Source organism: Zonotrichia albicollis, chromosome 20, assembly GCF_047830755.1.
Source record: "Zonotrichia albicollis isolate bZonAlb1 chromosome 20, bZonAlb1.hap1, whole genome shotgun sequence".
Classification (NCBI taxonomy): Eukaryota; Metazoa; Chordata; class Aves; order Passeriformes; family Passerellidae; genus Zonotrichia; species Zonotrichia albicollis.
In genome coordinates, this window is record NC_133838.1 from 11,015,974 (window position 1) to 11,034,205 (window position 18,232).

An 18,232-nucleotide genomic window follows, 5' to 3' on the forward strand; every position below is an offset into this window, starting at 1 on the left:
TGGAATGTCCTCACAGCCCTGGAAGCAGCTTCCACCTGGGCTGAAGCTCAGCTATGCCTGGGCCCTGCACCAGCAGCTCGGGAGGGGCTGTTTCCCTTTACTGGGGGAGCTCCTGGTGCCATGGATGGGGTTTGTTGCAGTCCCTGGTGCCATGGATGGGGGGTCTGTGCAGTCCCTGGTGCCATGGATGGGGTTTGTTGCAGTCCATGGTGCCATGGAGGGGGTCTGTGCAGTCCCTGGTGCCATGGATGGGGTCTGTGCAGTCCCTGGTGCCATGGATGGGGTTTGTTGCAGTCCATGGTGCCATGGATGGGGTTTGTTGCAGTCCATGGTGCCATGGAGGGGGGTCTGTGCAGTCCCTGGTGCCATGGATGGGGTTTGTTGCAGTCCCTGGTGCCATGGAGGGGGGTCTGTGCAGTCCCTGGTGCCATGGATGGGGTTTGTTGCAGTCCCTGGTGCCATGGATGGGGTCTGTGCAGTCCCTGGTGCCATGGAGGGGTCTGTGCAGTCCCTGGTGCCATGGAGGGGGGTCTGTGCAGTCCATGGTGCCATGGAGAGGGTCCTGTTGCACTCCCATCCCTGTGGGCAGAGCTGGAAGGCTGGACCCTGACCCATGGAGCCAGGAGCAGTGTCCCTGCCAGCTGCCACCACCTGTGGCCCTTCCTGGGCTCAGGCTGCCCAGAGCTGAGGGCAGGGCTCAGCTCAGCACGTGGCTGCCTGCTTTGTGCATCCTCAGCCCTTTGATTATGTCCCTTTTCCACTTGTGCTGTGCAAAGAGCTGGGGAGCCTCTGCCCAACCCCACCAGCACCTTCTCGGGGGTGAGTGGGCAGCAGGGCCCATCCTGGAGCAGGTGCTGGTTAAGGCACAGCCAGGGAGCTGCTGCTGTTGGAATTCCAGGGAAGAAATCCTCGCTGAGCCCAGAGCTGCCTGGCTGGGGACACAGAGATGTCCTTCACAAGGTCAAACTGTCCCTTGGGCTGCACAGGCACTGCTGGGACCCTGTGCTGGGTGAGCCCACCCTGCATTGTGCTGGAACAAACCCTGACACAGCCCTTGGGGTGCTGCAGGGCAGGGACAGAGGGTTTGGCACAAGGACACGGGTAAACACTGGGTGCTGTTCACTTTTTGGGGTAAAACGCCTGGAAATGGGGGGCATGGAGCTCCCCCACTGCCCTCCATGGTGGGGACAGTGACTGGCAGTGCCACTGTGTGATCGCCTGGCATTTCTGCCCCTGCTTTCACCTGCCTCCGCAGCAGCACTGGAGCTACTGGTTAGACTGGTCCCAGGGCTGGTTTTCCCCCGTGCTGCCAACCCTTGTGACCGTGACGTGGCCCTGTCCCTGAGGACAAACAGCCCTGGCCCTGTCCTGTGTTCCCTGCCCGGAATGGGGCTCTCCTGGCAGGGTCCTGGGGGACATTGGGGACAGGCTGGCGTGGGGAATGCCACCCTGCTGCCTGTGCTGTGTCATAGCCAAGGTGCAAACCCTCCCAGTTCCTCCCAGTTGGCCGCACTGTTGTGGAAGGGAGGGACTGGTTTGCGGCGCTGCTGTGCCCAGCAGGGTCCTGGGGAGTCCCAGGGGTCCAGGAGGGAGGAGCGGGGGAAATGCTGGCCCCGAGCCTGGAAGAACAGATCCCTGTGGTCTGTGCCGTGCGTGGGAGGAGGCGGGAGGGCCGGGGGCCAGAGGAGGGGCCCCCTCTTCCCTTCTCCGAGTCCGAGGGAGCGGTGGGCGCAGCTGGGGCTGTCCCCTCCTGCCGGGGACTGTCCCCTCCTGCCACCGCGCAGCCGTCCCCGGCTCAGGCTGCTCCCTGCTCTCGAGCAGCTGCGCCGGAGCGTGTTCGCCTGGCCGAGCATCCTCCCGCCCGTGCGGATGAGGAGGGAGGGAGGGAGCCGGGGGCCGCCGGCATCCGCCCCGCCGGCACACACCGGGTGAGAGCGGCACAACAGGCTGAGCATCCTCGGGGGGCGGCGGAGCCCCCCAATCCCTGGGGACCAGACCCTCTCCCCGGCCACCATGGTGGTTTTCATGGGCAGGAATCTCTCCTCGCTGCTGGCTTTCTTCAAGAAGAAGGGTGAGTGAGCAGCGGGCAGGGAGGGAGCAGAGCCCTGTCCTTACACAACCCCTGCCCGCCGGGACCCCCCGGCCCACCCCGGGCTGCTCGCCCACGGCAGCGGGCAGGGGGCTGTGCCACCCCCGGGGGAGGGCAGGGAAGGTCACCCAGCCCTGGAGTTACCGGCATGGATAAATCACTGCGCTCCTCTGCCCAGCACATCTGGGGGGGGTCAAGCTGCCGAAACTGGGGGAGAAAAGCGGGTTAGGGACATGATGCTGGGGGGGCTGAGGGTGTCTTGTGCCGCCTGCAGCGATTTTACAGCGGCACGGGGGATTGGGGTGGCAGCACCCGCCGGGCCGTGCCCCGGTGCCCGCTCACACCGCGCCCCGGTGCTGGCGGAGGCAGAGGCCGGCATGGCGGCAGGGCGGGAGGCTCCATTGTTCCAGGCCTGCTCCCTTTGTGTGCGGGAGACTCAGCACGGCTGCCTCGCTGCCTGGCCCTTGGGGGTGCAGGGACACGGGGGGCTCGGGGGATGAGGGGTGGTGGGTGCTGCTGGCGATGGGAGCAGCAGGTGCCCCTGGCCCCGCGGTGCCAGCCTCGATGGTTTCCTGCGCTCGCCTTTCCCTTCCTCAAGATTGTTTTTGTTTTTTTCTGGGCAGGGAGAGTTTGAGGCTTCGCTCAGGCGTGGAGCGGGCAGGGCTGTGCCCACAGTGCTGCAGTGCCAGGGCTGGGTGATGCCAGGGCTGGGTGATGCCAGGGTAGCTGTGGTGGCTGTGGGGAGGGGGCTGCCAGGCTGGGAGTGGAAGATCTGTGCTGCCCGTGGTGTGGCTGATGGGGTGTTCAGCATCCAGCAGCGTTTGCAGCAGGGATTTGGGTCCTCTGGGATCTCTGCCGCTGGATGTGCCTCAGTTTCCCTTTTCTGTGCAGTTTCCAGCCTGCCGGGGCATGGGGGGAGTCTCTGCTCTTGGGGTGATGAGCGAGGCCTGGGAATGACGCAATGCTCTGAAGGGAAATTCATCCTCATCCTCATTCCCTCCACATTTAATCCCCTCCCGTGCTGCCCCTTCCCTGCCCGGCTTCCCCCAGCCCCACACAATTCAGGGGTGAATAACGAGGTCCTGTTACCTCATTAACTCCTAACGAAGGTGCTGGGGAAGGAGGGAGGTCCCACATCCAGGGAGAAAAGAACCAGAGACATCCTGACTCCGGAATATCGACCGGGATGGGATGGGATTTCTCTCGATGTTCCAGCACCCTGTTTGGAGCTGAGCAGGATAACATCACCCTGGGGTGACTGTCACCACCCGGCGCTGTCCCCTGCGGGTTGGGTGGCAGCGTGGCCGTGTCCCCCCGGCCCAGCTGACCCTGCTGTCCCCGCAGGTGCTGCCAAGGGCGAGGGTGAGAAGCGGCTGAGCGTGCAGTACACGGCGGGCCAGGAATGTCCCGACAACGTCTTCTTCCCCAGCACGCGGCCCCCGCACCTGGAGGAGCTGCACAACCAGGCCCAACAGGGGCTCAAGTCCCTGCAGCACCAGGGTAGGTGTCCCCAGCTCCATGGTGGCCTTGGGGACACGGCTGAAGGGCTGTCCCAGCCCCAGGGTGGCCTTGGGGACACGGTGGAAGGGCTGTCCCAGCTTCTGGCTGGCTTTGGGGACACAGTGGAAGGGCTGTCCCCAGCTCCATGGTGGCCTTGGGGACACAGCTGAAGGGCTGTCCCAGCTCCTGGGTGGCTTTGGGGACACGGTGGAAGGGCTGTCCCAGCTCCAGGGTGGCCTTGGGGACACGGTGGAAGGGCTGTCCCCAGCTCCAGGGTGGCCTTGGGGACACGGTGGAAGGGCTGTCCCCAGCCCCTGAGTGGCTTTGGGGACACGGCTGAAGGGCTGTCCCAGCTCCAGGGTGGCCTTGGGCACACGGTGGAAGGGCTGTCCCCAGCTTCTGGGTGGAAGAGCTGTCCCCAGCTCCATGGTGGCCTTGGGGACATGGTGGAAGGGCTGTCCCAGCTCCATGGTGGCCTTGGGCACACGGTGGAAGGGCTGTCCCAGCTCCTGGCTGGCCGGGCGCTGTAGGCGGCGCACGGGGCTGAGCAGAGTCCAGTTCTGGTGCTGGGCAGTGCAGGGGGCACTGCCAGCTCAGCAGCTGCTTCCTTCACATCCCGTGGAGGGTTTTACCTTCTGTGTTCCCTCCACAGAGAAGCAGAAACAGACCAAAAGTGCCTGGGACCACGGGGACACCAGCAGCCTCCAGGTGAGCCCTGCCGAGTGGTGTTTCTGGGCTGAGGGGACACAGGGCGGCTCTTCTGCCCTCTCTGGGGACAGACAGACAACCAGCCAAGGTGGCAGGACCATGTCCAGGGGGGTTGTGGGGCTGGAACTGGCTGTGTGTCCCCTGCTGTTGTCCCCTTTGCCCCATGTCGAGTTGTTTTTTCCATCCTCAGCCTTGGCACATCCTGCTCTGCCCTGTGGGGTCCCCCTGTGCCTGCATCCCCCTGTCCCCCTGTCCCTTCCCCACTGGTGTCCTCTGGGAGCCCTGGCTGAGCAGGGGTGACCTGGTGGCAGATGGGGACTGTTGGCCATGTCCAGCCTGGTGCCTGTGTCCCTCCCTGGCTGCTGACGAGGGGAAACTCCCCCTCCTTTGGCAATCCCTGGGCTCTGACCCCGCTGCCAGTGCCTCACCCTGTTTGTGTTTGCCCAAGCTGCTGCCTCTGGCTGGCTCTCAGCCCCTTTAACCCCTTGGAAATGGGGGACTGGGTAAAATAAACCCCTTTAACCCCTTGGAAATGGGGGACTGGGTGAAATAAACCCCTTGGAAATGGGGGACTGGGTAAACCCCTTTAACCCCTTGGAAATGGGGGACTGGGAACCCCAGGATGGGCGGCAGTGAAGTTAACTTCAGGTTAACTCTGAAGTGTCTCATCCCAACCTCTGCCGGTGCCAGGGGTGCTTTGGAGGGGTGGGGACACTGAGCCATGTCCAGCATGGGGCTGTTTGGGATCCTGCCTGTCCCTGTCCCTGTCCCACACCCCTCTCCCAGCCATGGCAGCCCTCCAGCCCTGAGTTTGGGGCACAGCCAGGCTGGGAGCGCCCACGGAGTCATTTTGGGCTTGGCACCGGGGCAGCTCCTTCAGGTGCTCCTTGCACACCCCAGCCCCCTCTCTCCTGCCCTCGGGGGGGCTGCAGAGCCATGAGGAGTCCCAGGGGCTGCTCCCAGCCCTGCTCCTGGTGGGAGGACTCTGGATGCCGGCGTGGCTGACTCAGCCTTTGGCCCTCGGAAGAGCTTTTGTCTCAGTGCACAGTCAGTTCGCGGCGGGGAAGGGGCCTGGCCGGGGCTGGGGCAGCTCTGTCCCCTCAGCCCGGGCTCTGCTGAGCCCTCTGTGTCCCCACAGTCCTGTGCATCCTCGGAGGATGACAGCCTGTCCTTCCGGAGCCGGGCAGCCTCCTGTGCCACGGACAGCACCTCAGAGGATGCGCTCTCCATCCGCTCCGAGATGATCCAGCGCAAAGGTACCGGGCTGGGCTGGGGAATGGGGCTGCCGGGGGGCTGGGGAGCATGGCAGGGAGCTGGGCTCTGCCCAAGAGCCAGCACAGGGATTTGGGGACCCTTGGGAGAGAGGAGAGAGCAGCTCTGGCTGAGTCAGAGCGTTGGGGCTGGGCGAGGGGGATGGACAGACAGACAGACAGTGTCTCCTCCCTGCTCAGACTGTTCGGTTGGTGCCTGTTCCACTGCCTGAGTCTGGCTTATCGCAGAGCACCTCTGGCAGTGGGAAGTGTTGGGGACACTGGGGACATCCAGGCCAGCCCCACACACACCAGCTGGACCCTCTCACACCTCTTGCAGGTTCCACCTTCCGACCACACGACTCCTTTCCCAAATCCTCAGAGAGAGCTGGCAAGAAGAGGAAGGACAGGAGGACAACAGTGCTGGGCATCCCCCAGCACGTTCATAAGGAGCTGGGTAAGCTTTGGGGGAACAAGGGGGGATTTTTAGGATCTGTTTGCCTTCCCTTGGCATCACACTGAGGTCATCTCTCCCTGCTCCCAGGTCTCAGGAACAGCCATGGAATTAAGGGACATCCCGAGGCAGATGGAAGAGGGCCAGCAGGCCGTGGGGACAGCCAGGCAGTGCAGCCCATGCTGAACGGGGGGCAGGTGTCGGGTGATGCCATCCGCATCCCCACCATCGACGGGAACCTGCAGCCCCTGCCCGCAGTCGGTGGTGCCCGAGTCTGCCTGGGAGTGCTGGAGGAGGCCGATGCAGCCCTGCAGAAGCACATCAACAAGGTTTACTACGACGACAGCTTGCTAGGGAGGAAGACAGCGGCCAAACTGTCACCCATGATGAGGCCGAAGTCGCTGGCCGTACCGGGCATGACCACCTACGCCAACCCCCCGGAGATGCTGGCGGGCCCCGTCATGTCCATCTCGCCCCAGGGCACCTACATGTCCAAGATCATCCCCAACGCCATCCTGCCGCCCATGGTGGACGTGGTGGCCCTGACGAGCCGCAGCGTGCGGACGCTGAGCCGCTGCAGCCTCGTGTCGTCCAGCCCGGCCTCGGTGCGCTCCCTGTCCCGCTTCTCGGAGCGCGGCCCCCGCAGCCGCGAGCCCTCCTCCTCCAGCGACAACTGGAGCCACTCGCAGTCCACGGAGACCATCGTGTCCAACAGCTCCACCATCTCCTCCCAGGGCGGCTGTGATCACCGGCAGCCCGAGGTGGGGCCGCATAGCGAGGTGGACACGGCAGCTCGCTCTGACACCGACCAAATCAGCATCTACAGCTCCGCCAGCTTCGCCAGCTCCTGCTCCAAGCCCGCTGCCGGCCTCGCTCCCGCAGCCCCCGGGCTCCTGGGTGTGGGCAGCGGCCGAGCATCCCCTGCCTACAGCACGAGCAGCCAGGCGGAGGGCTCGGACACGGCCAGCCTGGCCAGCGAGCGCTCCTCCACCCGCAGCGTGTCCCTCAGGAAGATGAAGAAGCCCCCGGCCCCTCCCCGCAGGACCTACTCGCTGCACCAAAAAGCTGACGGGGAGCCCAAGGTGCTGGGGCTGCCCCCCAGGCCCGAGCGGCGGCCCCAGCGGGAGAGCAGCGCGCCCTGGTCCCCGCGGCCCGAGCCCTTCAGCCCCACGGGCGAGGATGAGGTGTTCTCCCCAGCGCTGAGCGAGACCAGCAGCCTCCGCTCCGAGAGCCTGGCGGGCGCCAGCTCCCCCGAGGCCCCTCGGGGCCGGCCCGGGGTGACGGTGGTGCTGAGGGAGCCCCAAGCCCAGGCCAAGTGGAGCTGCCCCGATGGCTCTGACCGCACCATGTCCCCCTCCAGCGGCTACTCCAGCCAGAGTGGGACGCCCACACTGCCCACCAAGGGCTTGGGACCCCCAGCTGTGTCGCCGGGCAAGTCTCAGCCCCAGAAGCCGGACCGGGTCTGCTCCCTGCAGTCGCCTGCGCTCTCCGTGTCCTCCTCCCTCACCTCCATCTCCTCCTCGGCCTCGGACCCGACCCCTCCTGAGGTGCTGACCGCTCGCTCAGACCGGTTCATCATCCCACCGCACCCCAAGGTTCCTGCTCCCTTCTCCCCGCCACCCACCAAGTCCCAGCGGCCCCCGGCCCCCGGCGGCTCTCTGCAGCCCTCACAAACCTCGCCAGCGCCCAGCACTGCCGGCCAGGAGCCCTCGGCCAAGCCCAGCGGCAAATCCCCACCGCCATCGCCGCCGCCTGCCTACCACCCGCCTCCCCCGCCGGCCAAGAAGGTGGAGGGGAGCCCCCAGAGCAGCAGTGAGCCCTCCACCGACACCGCCTGGCCCCCGCCACCACCGCCGGCCCCCGAGGAGCACGACCTGTCCATGGCAGACTTCCCCCCTCCGGATGAATCCTATCTCTCCAGCCTGCCCGATGCCACCTCGGCCCCGGCGGGCGGGCAGGCGGCGACACCGAGCGCGGGGGCTGCATCTTCACCATCTCAACAGCCAGAGCCACCCACCGGGGCTCCACAGCCTCCACACCCCGCCGAGCCCCTTCCCACGGCCCCCGTGCCCCCACCGCCGCCTCTCCCGCCGCCCTCGGCTCCGGCCCTGCCGCCCCAAATCAGCCTTAAGAAGGCGGCCAACGGCTCCCGGGCGGAGGCCAAGAAGGAGCCGGTGTCACGGAGCAAGAGCGGCCCGGCGGCCAAGGAGGACGCCAGCCTGCCCATCGTCACCCCGTCGCTGCTGCAGATGGTGCGGCTGCGCTCCGTCAGCGTGGAGCCCGCGGCCGGGGCTGGAGCCGGGGCTGGAACAGGGCCCGGAGCCGGGGCTGGAACCGGGCCCGAGGAGCGCCCGGCCCCTCAGAAGCCCGTCCGGCGCTCCCTGTCCAACCGGCAGCCGCCCCCTGCCCAAGACGCGGTGCCTTCCAAGCAGCTCCTCCACGCCGTGCACCTCAAGGCCGCCGCCTTGGCCTCCGCAGAGGGCCAGCAGGAGAAGCCGCCGGGAAGCCGAGCGGCCCAGCCCGGCCCTGAGGGGCCCGCCGGGGATGGGCAGCTGTCCCCCCGGAGCAAATCGCCGGCCTCCACCGCCAGCTTCATCTTCGCCAAGAGCTCCAGGAAGGTGGTGATCGAGACGGCCTCGTCCCCCGAGGCACAGGCCGATCTGAAGAGGAACTTGGTGGCCGAGCTGATGAATTTCTCGGGGCAGCGCTCGGCAGCCCCGGCCGCTGCAGCCCCGCAAACCCAGAGGAAACCAGGCAAGATCCCCCCTCCAGTAGCCAAGAAGCCTTCGCTGGGCTCGGGGCCGGCTCCTTCTCCGAAGGCACCGGGGGCAGAGGCGTTGGGCTCCCCGGTGCTGGACGGGGATGCCAAGGCGGAGGAGAGCAGGACTAAGAGCGAGCTGGAGGGGACGGAGGGCAGGAACGGCGCGGAGCCGCCGGCTCAGAGCCTCCCTGCACAAGGTACGTGGGGTGGGAGCCACGGGGTGATGCTGCTGGAGGTTTTGCCTCATTGCTCAGCATCCTGAGCTGTGCATTCCCAAAGGATGAATTCCCAGCATGGCTCCTGGGCTGTGTTCCAGCTGGGAAGCACTGGGACGGCAGGGATAGAGCCTGTAGGGCTGTGGGAAGCTGGGATTTCAGGTGGCTGATGGGCTCTTTCCTCCTGCTTTCCAGACAGACGGGGAGAGACGGCCTGAAGGATGACACTGCAGGACTGGAGCCCCCATGGACAGGAATCCAAATCTCTCAGGGACCTGGGCAGGTCAACGGATGAGTGTGGAACTGGCAACTAACTTAATACAGGAAGCAAACAGCCTTAGCCTCCACGGCCTTGATGATATTTATGCAAAAATGGTGTTGGTTTCACTTTCCTAAGTACTACAGCTTTATTTTGCTTTTTTTTACTGGACTCGAGGCCTGTGCCCAGAGCCAGCACCTCCTCCCTGCCAAGCTGATGCTCGGTGTGGGTGTGTGGAGCTGAGCAGCCACACCCAGAGGAGTTTGGGGGCCAAAGACGCCGGAGCTGGGGCTGAAGACGCCGAGCTGGAGCCACTGCTGCTGGCCAGGCAGGCCCACGAGGAATGGAAGCACTTTGGACAAAGAATGGGAAGGCTTTGGCCACAACAGCACCTGGGGAGATGCAAACAGGAACAGGAGGGGATGGAGGTGCTGGTGGGGAGGGATCAGGGCTTTGGCTCTTGATGGAAAGGCCAGAGGGGCTCGTGGTCAGCCCTGGTTCTGGCCACTCACCACTGCCCAGCAGGAGAAAGGGCCTGGCTGCCCCTTGAGCTGGCCCTGGGCTCTGGGGTAGAGCCTTGATTCTGTTTCTGTAAACTCGGGTCACATTTTGATTTCTTTGATTGTAAAAAACAAACTAAACAAAAACCAAACAAAACGACAAACCCAACCCAACCAAACCAAACTAAACCAAACCAAACCAAAAGCAACTGACCCTCTGCCGCCGAGTAGCTGCTCAGAGCTCTGTACCTGGCTGGTAAAAATGATGACAGAAGCTTGCTGCCTCCTGTTCTTCCTGGTTTATGGTTGCAGGTCCCTCCTGGTGCTGCTGAGCTCCAGGAACACTCCTGGGCTGGTTCCCAGCACCACTGCCCAATAAAATTCTGGGGCAGGGCTGGCTGCCAGCTTCCCTGGACAGATGGGCACAGCCACGTGCAGTCAGCTCGACATTTTATTGGGTTTTATGACAGACAGATGGTTCCCGAGTCAGTGTTTAAGGCCCACACCCCTCACAGGCTCAGGACAGCCCCACAGGTGGGGTGGAGCAGGGGACGGGGCCTGCCGGGCTGTCCCCAGCTCTGGTAGCAGCAACACGAGGTTGGAGAAGCAGCTTTTCCCTTCTGCCCTCACCACAGCAGCCACACACGGCACCCCAGCGGGCAGGGAGTCCAGTCTGTGGCACAGCTGGGTGGCCCCAAGGCCATGGGGATGAGTCACATGAGTCCCTTGGGTGTGGTGGCACCTCCAGTCAGTCCCCAGAGGCCCAGGGGGGCGGATGATGGAGGCAGCTCTGGGTGAGAGGCTGCAGGTTCAGTCCCAGAGCCCCCAGGGCCGAGCACTGGTGGGGAGATGACAGGGAGGAGCCTGGCTGAGCTGCAGGAGGCACCAGAGCAGCCCTGGCACTTGTTAGCTGATGCTGCCACCCCGGAGGCTTTTACAGGAGACAGTGCCCAGCTTGGTCAGGAAGTTTCTCTGCTTCCACTGCGCGACACAATCCTCAGAGATGCAGAAATCGGCCTGGGGAGCACAACAGGGAGCAGGGTCAGCCCTGGGAGGGATCATCTCCTCCACATTAACATCTGGGGGCTACAGCCACTCCCAGGCCTCACCTGCAGCTTCTCAAAGACTTTTTTCTTGGGTTTGAGCTCCTCGTCGGGCTCCCCACCCTCGTAGCCCTCCACATAGACACGCTCCCCGGCACAGCACCCGGCTGGGGGGTCCAGGGGCTCCACTTGACGGGGCTCCCCCACACTGAGGAGAGGTGTGGAGACACCAGGGTCACCCCAGGGTGCTGCCCCTGAGGCAGCAGGGGTGGTCCAGCCCCAGTGTCCTCCTGTGTCCCTCACCTGGAGGCACACAGCACCATGCCCTGCGACTCCACCCCCCTCATCTTCTGGGGTTTGAGGTTGCAGAGCAGCACCACGAGCCTGTCCTGCAGCTGCTCCTTGGGCACAAAGTGCACCAGGCCGCTGACCACGGTGCGGGGCTCGGCCTCGCCCACGTCAATCTTCTCCACGTACAGGCTGTCGGCGTCTGGGTGCTGCCAGGGGGAGCAGGGGTGGGAATGGGGTGGCAGAGAAGGTGCCAGCCCCACCAGGCACACCCCAAATGTCACCACATGGCAGGGTTGCTCCCCTTTCCCTCTCCCCATACCTTCTCCACGCTGATCACTTTGCCCACACGGATGTCCAGCCGGGATGGGATCACGTCCTCTGGCTCTGAGTTCTTGGTTCCCTTCTCTCCAGGCTCTGCAGGGTGAAGGAATGGTCACAACACTCAGCACAAACCAAGGCAGGTGCTCAGCCCCAAATGCAGGCCCTGGGGGCAATTCCCTGCAGGGAATTCCATCCTTGTCCCTATACCAGAGAGCAGAGTCCCTCCTGTGCTGACTCTCCTCACCTTTCCCAATGTTCTCCATGGCTACTTTTGAGTCTGGAGCTTCAAAACTTTTCTCTGTCCCACTCAGCCCTGCATGGCCAGAGCCCCATTTCCCTGAACTCCCACGGCCCCACTTCCCCAGGCTCCCAGCTCCTCCTTACTGGCTTTGGATGGGGTGGGATATGCAGCACTGCTCAGCTTCTTCAGCTCTGGGCAGTTGAATTTCTCCCTGATGGGGTCAAGCAGTTTGTTCAGGGCCACTTCCACAGAGTTCTTCAGGTCTCCAGGGTGCACAACCTGTCAGGACAAAGATTCCTGTCTGAGGCCACAGAGACCACACAGGGTGGGAAGACGAATCCCAAACCCTTGACCTGATTCCCCTTGGACATCAGAAGTTTCTGGATGCTTCTGCCTCCAGCCTCTGTTGGGAACAGCTAGGAAGGGTTAAAGTGCTGCTCTGCTGCAGGATGTGGCTGATGTGGTGCTGTCCTGACCTCACAGCCTTCACTCATCCTCTCTCCCCCAGGCTCTCCTGCCTGGGAGCATCCCACACTACCAGGCCACACTCCACATCTCCTCCAGAGCAGATTTCCATCTCCCAGTGCTCCCAGATTGCTCCCAGGAACCTCAGGCAGAAGGTTCAGTCCCTCCCAGCACTCACCTGCTCAGCAAAATCCTTCTCCAGGGCCTCGTAGGCCGTGTAGGTTTTGTTTCCTCCCCATTTTTCCTCTCGCAGGACCACAAACTCTGGGACAAAACAGGTTTTAAAGCTCAGATTAACTCGAGGCTCAGCTAAACCACCCTGCCCAAGAGCAGGGGGTGGGCAGGTGGCACTCAGGGACAGCCTTGTCTCAGGGGACACACTCCTGTCCCCTCCTCCTGTCCACACCCCAGTGTGGGGACCCCCTCACCTGATTTGAGGGGGAAGAGGACGTGCTTGATGAAGGAGAGGACACCATTGTTCTCCACGTTCCCTGGCTCACAGAAAGCCTTCTTCAGCTTCTTCTTCACGTCCTCCTTGCGGTCCAGAAGATCAATCTTGGAGTCCTGCAGCAAGAGATTTCCTCAGCCCTCCACCCAAGCTTTTACAAACTCGTGCTGGAGTTGCTGCACCTTCTTAGAACTCATGTGAATGGGGAGGGAGAGCTCATTTCTCCTGGGGTGGTCCCCTCTCAGCCCCCAGCCACCAAGCTGTCCCCCCAGAGCCCCCTGAGCACAGCCAGACCCAGGACCAACCTCTTCTGACGAGCTCATTTTGCTGCCTGTCAGCCCAGGAACCATGGGGTTCATCAGATGGACACGCTTGGCATAGCCCAGGGAAGGGAGGTACTGGGAAAACACAAGAAGGCAAGTCAGACACAAGCCTGATTCAGCTTTAATTCCCAATCCCTGTTTGCTCCTGGCTCCAGGTAGCTTTGGGATCTGGGGTAACAGCACCCAGGAAGGGCAGAGTCACAGGCAGGGATGTGTGGCTGCACAGAGCACAGGAGCAGCACAGGGAGCTGTGACATCAACCAAAATCCCACACACTTCTCCCAGTGGATTTGGGAGTGGCCAAACCCTCCCTCAAACCCCAGTGTGGCAGAAATCCCCCCATTCCTGACCTTCTCAGCAAAGGTGAAGATCTTCCTCTGATCCACCCCTCCAAACTGTGCGTCCACCTTGAGGTATTCCTCATCCAGCGCCTGTGGAGAGACAGAGCCTGGAGGCTGGACCACAACACTCCTGGCCTGTCCCTCAGCCCCTCCTGGGCCACTCCCAGCCAGGGAAAGTCAGGAACATTCCAGACTGTTTGCTCTGTGCTCGGGCCAGCCTTTGTGCCACCGCCAGCCGTGACATTGGGGTGGACAACAACGACCTTGGTGGCACTGTGCCCCACACACCCCCGTGGTGTGCCAGCACCTCCCTGGCCACCACCCCTGCCTCACCTGCAGGCCTGGGTAGAGCAAACCACTCAGCAAGGGATGCTCCACCTGCTTGACCACCTCTGCCCCGGCCTTCTTGGCGTCGTGCTGCGTCACCACGGAGGAGAGGCGGTACACGTCCAGGGTGTACTCCCTGTGGGGACAGCACTGTCACCAGGGGCATGGGGACAGCCCTCAGAGCTGCTCCTGGGCACACCGGGCATGGGGACAGCCCTCAGAGCTGCTCCTGGGCACACCGGGCATGGGGACAGCTCTGAGAGCTGCTACTGGGCACACCGGGCATGGGCACAGCTCTGAGAGATGCTCCTGGGGGCACACCGGGCATGGGCACAGCCCTCAGAGCTGCTCCTGGGCACACTGGGCATGGAGACAGCTCTGAGAGATGCTCCTGGGCACACCGGGCATGGGGACAGCTCTGAGAGATGCTCCTGGGCACACTGGGCAAGGGCACAGCCCTCAGAGCTGCTCCTGGGCACACTGGGCATGGGGACAGCTCTGAGAGCTGCTCCTTGGTTTTAAGGATAACACTGTATTATATATAATATTAGATATATATATATACACACAATATTAGATACTTCTAATAAATCCTTAGTTTTAGGGATAATACTGTATTATATATAATTATATATATATACAATATTAGATACTTCTAATAAATCCTTAGTTTTAAGGATAATACTTTATTATATATAATAATAGATATATATATATACACAATATTAGATACTTCTAATAAATCCTTGCTTTTAAGGATAATACTGTATTATATACAATATTAGATATATATATACACAATATTAGATACTTCTAATAAATCCTTACTTTTAAGGATAACACTGTATTATATATAATAATATTACATATATATATGTTATATATATAGATTATGTATATATAACATATACATATATAATCTATATATTATATATATATTATAATATATATAATATTCTATTAGATATTTCTAATAAATCCCTACTTTATTCTTTAACTCCATCCACCCCTGTCCCAGCTCAGCCCCCCAGGGCCCCCCTGGCTGCCCAGGACTCACTTGCTGAGCTGGTAATCGGTGCCCCGGACAAATCTGAGCTTCTCCAGGGGCACCCCGATGCTCTCCAGCATGGCTTTGATGACCTGCTCGTAGTACCGGGTCCGCAGCTCCAGCAGCTCCCACGGAGCCTTCATGTTGTCCAGGTAGGCATGGAGGTCAGCAAAGAGGATTGTCACCTAGGACAGGGGACAGCAGGGTCAGGGGAGCTGTCCGTGCCAGCTGCAGGTGGCACCCAGCAGGGTGGCAGTGCCCACCTCGCAGCCAGCCTTGAGGAAATCGGCGATCTTGGACATGGGCACGAAATAAGCCACGTGGGGCTTGCCCGTGGTGGCCGTGCCCCAGTAGATCTTCAGTTCTCGTTCCTTCAGGATGGACATGAGCTTCTCCTCGCCCAGCACCTCCTGCCAGGGGACAGAGCACAGGGAACTGCAGGGACACATCCCAGGGGACACATCCCGATGGGACAAATCCCGCATGCCGGGTCCCTGGGCTTGCCCTGCCTCAGATCCCCCCCATCCCGGTGGGATCCCCCCATCTCGGCCTCCCCACGCCCCGATCCTGCCCCGTTCCCCCTCTCGGACCCCAACCCTGCCGTATTCCCTCCGGTACCTGGACCTCATCCTGCCCCAATCGCCCCCGCTCCAGCCTAAACCAAACCGCCCAGCCCCGATTCCTCCGCTCAACCTCGATCCAGCCCCTCTCATCCCTCAGATCCAGCCCCAATTCCTCCACCCGACCCCGGCCCATCCCCGCTCGTCCCTCAGATCCAGCCCCGACACCGCCACTCGTCCCCCCGGCCCAGCCCCGATGCCACCGCCCCGGCCCCATCCGCCTCCCGGTACCTGCAGGTTCCGCGTGATGAGCTGATATTTCTCCTGCGGGCCGGGCGCGGGCTCCATGGCGGCGGCTGCAGGGCAGGACAGGCTGTTACCGGAGCCCCGGTTCCCCCCGGTTCCCCCCGGTTCCCTCCCCGGTTCCCCGCCCGGTCCCACCGACCTGCCCCGGGTTGCATCAGCCCCGCTCGGCACTCGACTAACCGCGCCTGAGGCCCGCCGAGCGCCGAGCTGCCGATGCGGGGTGGGAGAGGGGCGCTCTCCTCCAATCAGAGAGCGCCTCGCGCGGCGAGGAGAACGCGCTTCGCCAATCAGAGGGCGCCTCGCGCTCGTGTGGGCGTGGCCTTGGCGCCGTTAAGATGGCGGCGGGTGAGCGCCTTTCCCGCCAGGCCCGGCAGGGCCGCGGCCGCTGTTTTGCCTCAGCGCAGTTTAATTCTCCCTCGTTTATTTTGGGCGGTTTTACCCCTTTTTTTCGGGGGCTCGGGGAGCTCCCTGTGTTGGGGTGGGCGGGGAGGAGGAGCCGGGGGCGGGGCGGGCTGGGCCCCGCCTTGGGGCCGTGCCGTTGAGGCGCCGGTTGGGCGGTGCCGCTGAGGGACGGGCGGGTCCCTCACGGAGGCGGTGTTGGCCTCAAAGCCTCGGTGAGGGGAGAGCGGGGTGGTGCCGCCTCCTGAGGTTTTAATCTGCACAGGGAAAGGCTCCAGGGTGAGCCGAGTGAGGGTTTTGGTGTTTAAAGGGGCTCCAAGGTGGATGTGGGACAAGGGCCTGAGGGACAGGACACAGGAATGGTTCCCACTGCCAGGGGATATTGGGGAAAATTCCTCTCTGTGAGGGCGATGAGGTCCTGGCACAAATGATGCCTTGTAAAGGCCTAAAACAGAGGCTAGACAAAATTAAAGAATAAAACAAGGATTTATTAAAAGGCCTCAATGAATCCACCTTGGGCAGCACAAGAGCCCAGCCAGGGCTCCACCCAAATGAAGGATTTTGTGTGTCTCAATGACTAATCCCCTGAGAGGCTTCCTCTTCCTTTGCTCAGTTTTTCCCAAGCCAAAAAAAGATATTTTTTAAAATAATGGGTTTATTTGTATCTCTGAAGGGCGGAGGTGGGGGTTGAGACACTTGGAGGTTTTATTTCATGCCTCAGGCGTGTTCTGCAGTTTAAAGCTGTGATTTGGGATTCCTGGGGTCTGCTGTGAGGGACTGGCAGCACTTTGGGAGGAGAGGGGGTTTCCAATCATTGGGGTTTCCTGCTTGAGGGAACACTCAGGATGAAGGATTGGTTGGGACCTAAAACAGTCCAGAACAGAGATCAAATCGTGGTGGTTTTGCTAAATTCCAGCTGAGCTCTTTTCACTGAGGCCATTGCTTTTGCTGGCAGGTTGGAGCTGACTCCTGCTGATCCCTCCTGTGGAAGGGCTGATCAAAGGCCGGCAGCAGCAGCAGATGAGCCTGTAGAGCTGGAAGCAGAGCTGCAGGAAGGCACAGAGCCATGGCAGAGAGCTGCCCTCCCTCCCCTGGGCTGCACCAGGGCCTCAGGCAGGATCCAGCCCCCAGGGCCAAGAGGCTCTCGGATTCCACGGTGCAGGTGCAGGCCCTGCAGTCAGCCAAGAAAGCCTGCGTGCTGAGCCGCGACTGCAGCACCCCAAACCCTGCAGGGAGCGCTCTGCTCCCTTCCCCAGGCTCCGGCTGCTCCCTGTTCCTGGATGAGAGCGGGCAGGACGAGCTCGGGGCCGGTTTTGCCGTGGCCAAGTACGATGATGTGGCCATTTCCCTGGACATCAGCAGGTGCTTCGACGACAGCGAGCTGGATGATTCCCTGCTGGAGCTGTCAGGCAGTGAGAAAGGCAATTCTCCCTTTGATTACACCGAGGAGGAGATCCAGGAAATCTTGGCTGATGATTCCATGGAGGCTGAGCAGCAGCAGCACCTCCCTGGTGAGAGCCACGTGAGCCAAAGTGAGAGCGGGAAGAGCGACCAGGGGGTGTCACTCAGTGAGGTCACCCAGGAGCCTCAGGAGCATCCCTCAGGCAGCTCTGGGTGTGATCCTGGAGTTTTGAGTGGCTCTGCTGCTCTGGATGGGGCTCAGAGGCTGCAGCAGGAGCTGGACCTTGACCTGCAGGAGCTGCTGAGCCTGAGCCCCTTTGCTGCTGCCTGTGCTGAGGAGGCTCTGGAGGAAAACAACCTGGAAAGAGAAACTTTGGATGCCATGATAGATGATTGCTTGGGATATTCCACAGCTGCTGGGAGCTGCATTGCTGAGAAATCCTCAGAAAGGGCGATGCCTAAAAGCCAGGAAAGCCTGGGGAATTCCCTGCCCTCACCCAGCCCTCCCTGTGGCCAGGGCACAGGGGATCAGAGTCCAGCATCTGGACTTCCACCCAAAAAAGAACTTCCCAAAGCAACACTGAGCTGTTTGTCAAGGAAATCGGGCTCTCCAGAGGATGCTGAAGGGGAATCCAGAGGAGCTGAGCAGCCACCAGGCAGCACTAAAGTAAACTCCCGTCTTCATTCTTGGAACTTGAATGGTTTTCATCCCATCCCTTTGGATTTGTCCATGTGCACACAAGTGCTGTGTTGATACAGGGGAGGTTTTTCCAAGTGGATTTTTATATAACTATAAAAGCAAAATGTACATGGAAAAGTTTTATTAGATGTTAATCCCCTTTTTTCCTTCCCTTTCCAGTTAAGGGACACAGCTGTAGGCCAGAGTGGGCAGGAAGAGCCACCCAGTGGCAAGAAAAGTGGCAAAGTAATTCCTGTCCCACAGGAGGAGGAAGAAAGGTAATTTCTTAGGAAATCTGCACTT

At 61.5% G+C, this 18,232-nt stretch overlaps 3 protein-coding genes across 7 annotated transcripts in view; 2 read left to right on the plus strand and 1 right to left on the minus strand.

Annotated features, from left to right (window-relative positions):
- NHSL3 (NHS like 3) overlaps positions 1-10,667 on the plus strand; it is a 25,723-nt gene extending 15,056 nt beyond the window's left edge. For 2 of the 3 annotated variants that reach the window (XM_074555870.1, XM_074555872.1), the window contains exons 2-7: positions 3,434-3,589; positions 4,242-4,297; positions 5,436-5,553; positions 5,888-6,004; positions 6,092-8,959; positions 9,173-10,667. In XM_074555870.1, the coding sequence (XP_074411971.1) occupies positions 3,434-3,589; positions 4,242-4,297; positions 5,436-5,553; positions 5,888-6,004; positions 6,092-8,959; positions 9,173-9,195 (3,338 nt within the window). In that variant the 3' untranslated portion in view covers positions 9,196-10,667. Of the gene's footprint in view, positions 1-1,537; positions 2,072-3,433; positions 3,590-4,241; positions 4,298-5,435; positions 5,554-5,887; positions 6,005-6,091; positions 8,960-9,172 lie in introns of those variants that run through there. The other variant, XM_074555871.1, reaches the window with a different exon arrangement.
- On the minus strand, positions 10,170-15,739 carry YARS1 (tyrosyl-tRNA synthetase 1). The gene is made up of 14 exons (XM_074555873.1): positions 15,590-15,739; positions 15,436-15,500; positions 14,848-14,994; positions 14,594-14,769; positions 13,543-13,672; positions 13,219-13,299; positions 12,851-12,943; positions 12,526-12,661; positions 12,276-12,361; positions 11,776-11,911; positions 11,390-11,484; positions 11,083-11,276; positions 10,846-10,987; positions 10,170-10,753 (listed from the first exon to the last, which is right to left on the minus strand). The coding sequence occupies exons 1-14, from the start codon at positions 15,603-15,605 to the stop codon at positions 10,643-10,645; spliced, it is 1,608 nt and encodes a 535-aa protein (XP_074411974.1). The 5' UTR covers positions 15,606-15,739; the 3' UTR covers positions 10,170-10,642.
- S100PBP (S100P binding protein) overlaps positions 15,716-18,232 on the plus strand; it is a 29,710-nt gene continuing 27,193 nt past the window's right edge. For 2 of the 3 annotated variants that reach the window (XM_074555876.1, XM_074555874.1), the window contains exons 1-3: positions 15,716-15,795; positions 16,805-17,917; positions 18,110-18,207. In XM_074555876.1, the coding sequence (XP_074411977.1) occupies positions 16,916-17,917; positions 18,110-18,207 (1,100 nt within the window). In that variant the 5' untranslated portion in view covers positions 15,716-15,795; positions 16,805-16,915. Of the gene's footprint in view, positions 15,796-15,968; positions 16,065-16,804; positions 17,918-18,109; positions 18,208-18,232 lie in introns of those variants that run through there. The other variant, XM_074555875.1, reaches the window with a different exon arrangement.

Bases quoted from the DNA above. Each gene is read 5' to 3' on its own strand.
- YARS1 (XM_074555873.1), bottom strand. The intron at 12,662-12,850 runs GTTGGTCCTGGG...CTCTTGCTGCAG, and splicing joins AAATGAGCTCGTCAGAAGAG to GACTCCAAGATTGATCTTCT. The intron at 12,362-12,525 runs GTGAGGGGGTCC...GTTTTGTCCCAG, and splicing joins CCTCTTCCCCCTCAAATCAG to AGTTTGTGGTCCTGCGAGAG.